Source organism: Catharus ustulatus, chromosome 11, assembly GCF_009819885.2.
Source record: "Catharus ustulatus isolate bCatUst1 chromosome 11, bCatUst1.pri.v2, whole genome shotgun sequence".
Lineage (NCBI taxonomy): Eukaryota > Metazoa > Chordata > Aves > Passeriformes > Turdidae > Catharus > Catharus ustulatus.
Window position 1 is genome coordinate 7,151,646 of NC_046231.1, and position 6,000 is coordinate 7,157,645.

General features: G+C 47.1%; 1 protein-coding gene across 1 annotated transcript in view; it reads right to left on the reverse strand.

The window, feature by feature from the left end:
- URI1 (URI1 prefoldin like chaperone) overlaps positions 1-5,763 on the reverse strand; it is a 41,184-nt gene extending 35,421 nt beyond the window's left edge. The window contains exon 1 of the mRNA XM_033069435.2: positions 5,507-5,763. Coding sequence (XP_032925326.1) covers positions 5,507-5,581 — 75 coding nt within the window. The 5' untranslated portion in view covers positions 5,582-5,763. The remainder of the gene's footprint in view (positions 1-5,506) is intronic.
- Between the last annotated feature and the right edge of the window lie 237 nt (positions 5,764-6,000).

Here is a 6,000-nt window from a genome sequence, read left to right on the forward strand (position 1 = left end):
GTTCTGACCAAAATTATTTTGGAGAGCTTGAAAATTCTACACAGCAAAAACCCCAAGGGCAGGAGGATGTCTTCTGCTGAGTGAGTTCCATTAACTCCAAACCAAATGAAGTTGGGCAAGCAAGGAGCATGCTGGAGTAAGATCTCATCCTTCACTGGCAGCAAGCCAGTGTCCATGTCCTGTAACTTCATCTTGAGACAGAGATAAGAACTCAAAACTTAATATTTTAGCTGAGGTCAGGTAAACGTACTTGTGTGGCTACACTGTACCCAGGCTCGCCCAGGTACCCCGACAGCAGCAGACTAGCACAGGCACAGAACTCCCATGACCTAAACCCAACATCTCAAGCAGGTTTTGCAAGCTTTGATGGAGTTTATGGTGCAACAACTATGCTGCTAGCAAAACCTAAGCTTAACTGGCTTAAAATTGCCATGAGCTGTGACACCTGCCTCACAGACGTAGCTGCAGGCTGTGGTTCAGCTTTCAGCTGCAATCCTGAGTAGTAAACTGAGCATCATCCCTCCCTGGCTCCTACTACTCAGTTCCACTGTCTCATCCTCCCAACCCTGACATGATCTGCTGACAGACATTTGTAACCACATTAGGGAGCCACACTGGATGAAAAATAGTCCAGGAAGGGGCACAGGAGGAAAGGCAAAAAGGTCAACAATAAAGGTTGGTTTTAAGGTGGATCCTAACCTAATTCAAATGTGCCACCCTAAAACTGCTAAAGGACTAAGTACACACAAGAAGATTAACAAGTTGTTCAAATTTAAGTCATTTGGACAACTCACATGATCATTAATGAAAATTCTGAGCAAGTGTCTGAGACTGCTGCTCCTGTGCTGCAGCCTATGCTAACAGACAAAAGGAACTACAAAAGCAGCACCTGCACAGTGCAGCATTATCCCACTGCTCTCACTACACAAACACAAAGCCTTGGTGTACCTGCTGCTCTGAGGACCTCAAGAGACAAGCTCTGAGCCAGCAGATTCACCTGCAAGACTGGAGGCTCAGACAAAATCAAAATACAATTTCGCAACCTCAAAGGATGAAAGAAGTACTTGAGACAAGGAACATCCAAATGGACCTGAGAAGCCAGGTTACTAGCTTAACTTATGGAATAGACACCTGCAAAGATACTGAGTATGATTCCCAAATGGCACCCTAGTCACTGCATCTGCTCACAGCATCTGCAGACAGCTGTAAGAGCAGCACAATTCAGTAACATTTAAATTTTGTGCATATGATCTCATCTACACATTTCAGCTACCAGTGAGGTCGGACACACACAGGCTTGCCCTCTCCAGAATAAAAGCAATGCTCTTTCAACTCTTTTGTGAATAGTCTCCCTCAATTACCATTAAAAAACCTACTGAAGATCTGCTAATTTATTTCACAACTCTTGACACTATATAAACTAGTGGGTATTTAACTCATACTAATAAGAACATGGACAAATATTGACTAAAAAAGTAAAAGTGATGATCAATTAACACTGGAGGAACAATAAGTATTCCACAGAAAGCTTCCAGATAATGACTGAATTAGCCCTTTCACTTGAATGCAGCACGTGAAAAAACATTACTGGAACCACTGGACAAGGTGGAGTGTACATCATCAAAAGTTTCAAAAAAGGTAATTGTCCAGGTGCCTTTTAAAAAGGAATAGGGCAAATAAAGCTTCACACCAGTTCTTTTTAAAAGGAGCACATCAAACTAAGTTTCAGACACTCTGCTCCCTTTTCTCAAACAGTTGTTTTGCAAAATGAAGTCCTGCTGCACTGGTGGCTCATACCCAGGTTTCCTCTGGATTCTGTGAACTTGGACATAGGCTGGAAAAAGTGCAAACCGTGGGAGGCACTGCACTGGAAAGCCCATCTGAGTCTCATCTGTGAATCCGCAGGCAAGCATTTCCAGATTTCCAATGGCTCCTGCAGCAGCACCCAGTGTACAAGACCCTACTCTGCTTCAGTGCTCCTTTTCAGACTGCAGGAACAGCTCTAAAACTGCCAAGTTGCTGATTTCACAGCACAGATATTACTTGGAAAAGACAAACAGAAGCAGTCAACCCCAGAAGCAAATCATGTAAGAAGAGAAAACTATTTAAAAGTGTAAACTTAGGATTCTGTGATTTGTTTCTCCATAATCCACCTACAAGTTGCTTAACTGTCAAAAAACTTTAAGTACCCAGGATCTTGAAAATATTTTGTAAATTAAAGATCATACAGCCCTACCATTTAAATTCATAAAAAATTAAGAACATGTCATAATGCACAATGGCCAATAAGTTACAGTAAGAGCTGCACTCAATCTAATTGTGCTTTGCTGCCATGATGAGTGACAGGAGAGTCACTTCCTTGTCCTAATTTTTTTTAAAGGAAAATAAAAAATGTGTTTGTCAGTGCCATACAAAAAAAAAATCATATTGCCATCTAATACTGGAATCCTTTAGATTCTCCATGCCTGTGTCTGCATTCTGCAAATGTCTCTTGGGTCTAATTGGTTCTGTAATGCCTCCCATTACATGTATTGTCACTGCATTGCTCAGAAACTACAGAACATATCATCCCACTGTAAATTCACTGTCTACACAAGTCTTCCCAAATCATACACATCTGACTTGTCAACTTCCCATCAGTTAGCAACCCAAACCCACTTGATTGCAGGAATAAATGTATATCAAATATAATGTTTAAACACAGGCCCTATAGCATGAGAAACCTCCTATTTAAATATTCACTTTATAATTCCTGTACTAACTTGCAACAGATTTACTGCAGTATTTTCAGCTAACATATATTGCTTTTAGAAGTAATCCATGATATATACATTATACTCTTCTTACAGAAATATTCAAAACTTTATGCAGGCATTGTGCTTCCAATGATGGTCTTTATCATGAAAATTACTAGATATTCTTCTATAATTTATCCCCAAGATACACATTCTAAGTCATGTTTTTATACAAAGTGCCTTTAGTAGGAGCAGTGAAAATTGCTTCTAACAGTTTGGTCTTACTATCGCCACAAATTAACAAGATGAAATCTGTCCAACAGGCAAGCAGTCCTCAACAAAAATTAAAATTACTTTTCACCAGGGGTCCTAAACCTGGAAGTTGCAGCCTCCATCCGAATAAAGACAGAAAGTCATGAACATCCTTTCCTTTCAGTATTTTTAAGAAGGAAAGAAGCCTCAGTACACAAGTTCTCCAAGGCATCTCTTTAGCACTTAAAAGCTCAAACCCATAGCTGAACCAGGGTTGTTCAATGGCCTGGGTGTTAAAATAACCAAACACAATTCAAATATTATCTTTAATGCTGCAGATAGGTACTGCTGCATTCCACAACTTCTCTAAAGGTTGCCTTCAGATTAATGGGAATAAATAGGTTTCCTTACACTTACTCAAGCGTCACTGGGACAGCACAACATCCCAGTAATTAAAAGAAATGTATCTGCCTGCCAGTATATAGAGATACCGTTCTGGCTGAGTAACTTCACTATTTTCTATGATCCTCACACTACAATTACTACTTTACAGAACTACTGGGTAACTAATTCTCCTTCATCTTTGTGCTGAGATAAAACAGGAGCCTTCAACTTCAGTGATTCTGTGGGAAAAATACAGATCTCTGAGAAGAGGCAGCTGAAATGAAAAGGCCTCCTCCATCTTAAAATACAATATTTTTGTAACTGAAAATACCATTGTAATCCAATTATATATATTCATTGCATAGAAGGAAAGTCTACTATATCTTCATCACAACACTCCATTGTAACCAAGATATGTAGTTCTTTAGTATAATTTCATATTGAAGCTGAAGTGTTCCATTTTTTTCAGCCAATTTGCAGAAATTATGTAAAGTTTCCCTATGATAAAATATAACTTTGGTACATCAGCCTAACAGAGGCTTAATTAATGGTCTCCTGGGCCTCTTTTCCACTGGAGCAGATCTGTTTAAGAAGAGTCTTAAACTTGCTTACAGAGGGGTCTTACCATGAACTGGGAATAATTCTCTGAGGCTATGGCAGATGTGTGCTTACACATTAGGCCTGACACTAATGTACCAGGGAAATAATTCTTCACCACATTCTACCACCTTGAAAATTAACCAAAGGAGCCCAAGCAGGTGAGTTCCTATCACCAGTTATTGGCATAATGGGTTCCAATCCACACAGAGCACATGATGCAGAGGATTCCAGCAGACCCTCTTACTGCTCATCCACATTAGTGGTCAGTTAGCTACACAGGTCCTTTAGTAATGATCTAATGGGTATTCAAAAGTAGACACATTTGTGCACACAATATTCCAGACAAGGCACATTTTTGTATCACAAAGGTGTTACTTTTCCTCAACTAAACCAGTATGTGACAAAATACAGGCTAGAGATAAAATCTCCTATTGTAACTGAGGAACTCTAAGATGTATCTTCAATCTCCTTAAAAAAATTTTAATCATATGAGCAAAAGAAGTGAAAGGTCTGCAGACTGGGCAAATATATTTGTGTCAATAACACCCTGCACACGACCACAAGTTATTTCCACAGCGACTCCTCCACCCACACAGAGCTCACTGCAAGGCTGCAACCTGCACGCCCCAAATCGCACTCCTTAAGTGCTCAGGACCCAATGAGCTAGATCATGAGTGAGATCATGAGCCTCTAAACTCTTGGGAATAATTTCTGCAGAAAAGTCTGGTTCTTTGAAACCCATTTCAAATATAACCAATGATTCTAAAGGCAAGTCACGAACAACTAAGTTTTGATACAAGGTCTCTCCAAGCTGGCCCAGGAACACGCTGGCCTCAGGCATGACGCAGGTCACAGACACGGCTGGGCCCGGCGCGGGCACTTTTGAAGGCGGGACTGTCCCGGAGGCCGGAAAAATCACGGAGAGGCGTGGAGAGGATAAAGCCAGCGGTTCATGGGCGCGCTGGTGCCCGCGACAGGCTGGGGCAGCAGGGGAGCGCGGGGCACGGGCACGGCCTTCCCTCCCGCCGGCCTCGCTGCCCAACGGGGCTGTGTCTGTCCCGGGGCCGTGTCCCTGTCCCGTGTCCCTGGGCAGTGTATGTGCCGGGGGTGTGTCCCTGTCCCGTGTCGTGGGCCTGTGTCCCGGGGGTGTGTCCCAGGGCTGTGTATGCCCCGTGTCCGTGTCCCGGGGCTGTGTATGCCCCGTGTCCGTGTCGTGGGCCTGTGTCCCGGCGGTGTGTCCCAGGTTTCTGTATGCCCCGTGTCCGTGTCCCGGGGCTGTGTCCCGGGGGTGTGTCCCAGGTTTCTGTATGCCCCGTGTCCGTGTCCCGGGGCTGTGTGTGTCCCGTGTCCGTGTCCCGGGCCTGTGTCCCGGGGGTGTGTCCCAGGTCTGTGTATGCCCCGTGTCCGTGTCCCGGGGGTCCCGCCTCGCCCGCCGCCCGTGACGTCACGCGGCCACGTGCCCTCTCCGCCCCGGGTCCCCCGGGCCCGGCCCGCGCCCCCCGCGCCCCCCGGCCCGGCCCCGGTGCCCTCTTTACCTTCTCGTGCTCCCGGCGGAGCCGCCCCACCAGCGCGGGGCTCAGCGGCGAGGCGCCGCCGCCGGGGGCCTCCATGCGGGCCGGGCCGCGCCGGCGGTCTCCGGGGGAGCGGGGAAAGGGAGGGGAGGGATAAGCGGCCGGTCTGGGCCGATCTCCTCAGCAGGGCGAATGAGTCCTATAGAAATGTTTGTGCAGGGCGAAGCGCCGGCTCCAGAGCCGCATCCACGCCGGGGCCGCCGCCGCCTGGGCCCGGGGCGCCGCCGCTGCCGGGGGAAGAAGCATCTCAGTGTCGCATTCTGGGCCGCGCCGCCGCCGCCTGGGCCCGGCTCCCGCCGCGCCGGGGGACAGCCGGCCGCGGGTGCCGGCGCTGGGTCCGGCCGCGCCGCCGCCGCCCGCCTGCTGCACTCTGGGTACGCGCCCGCGGCCCGCGGGAGGCACCCGGCTGCGAGCCGCGAGAGGCGGGCGCTCCACACCCCCTGCCCGGCCCGGCCCGG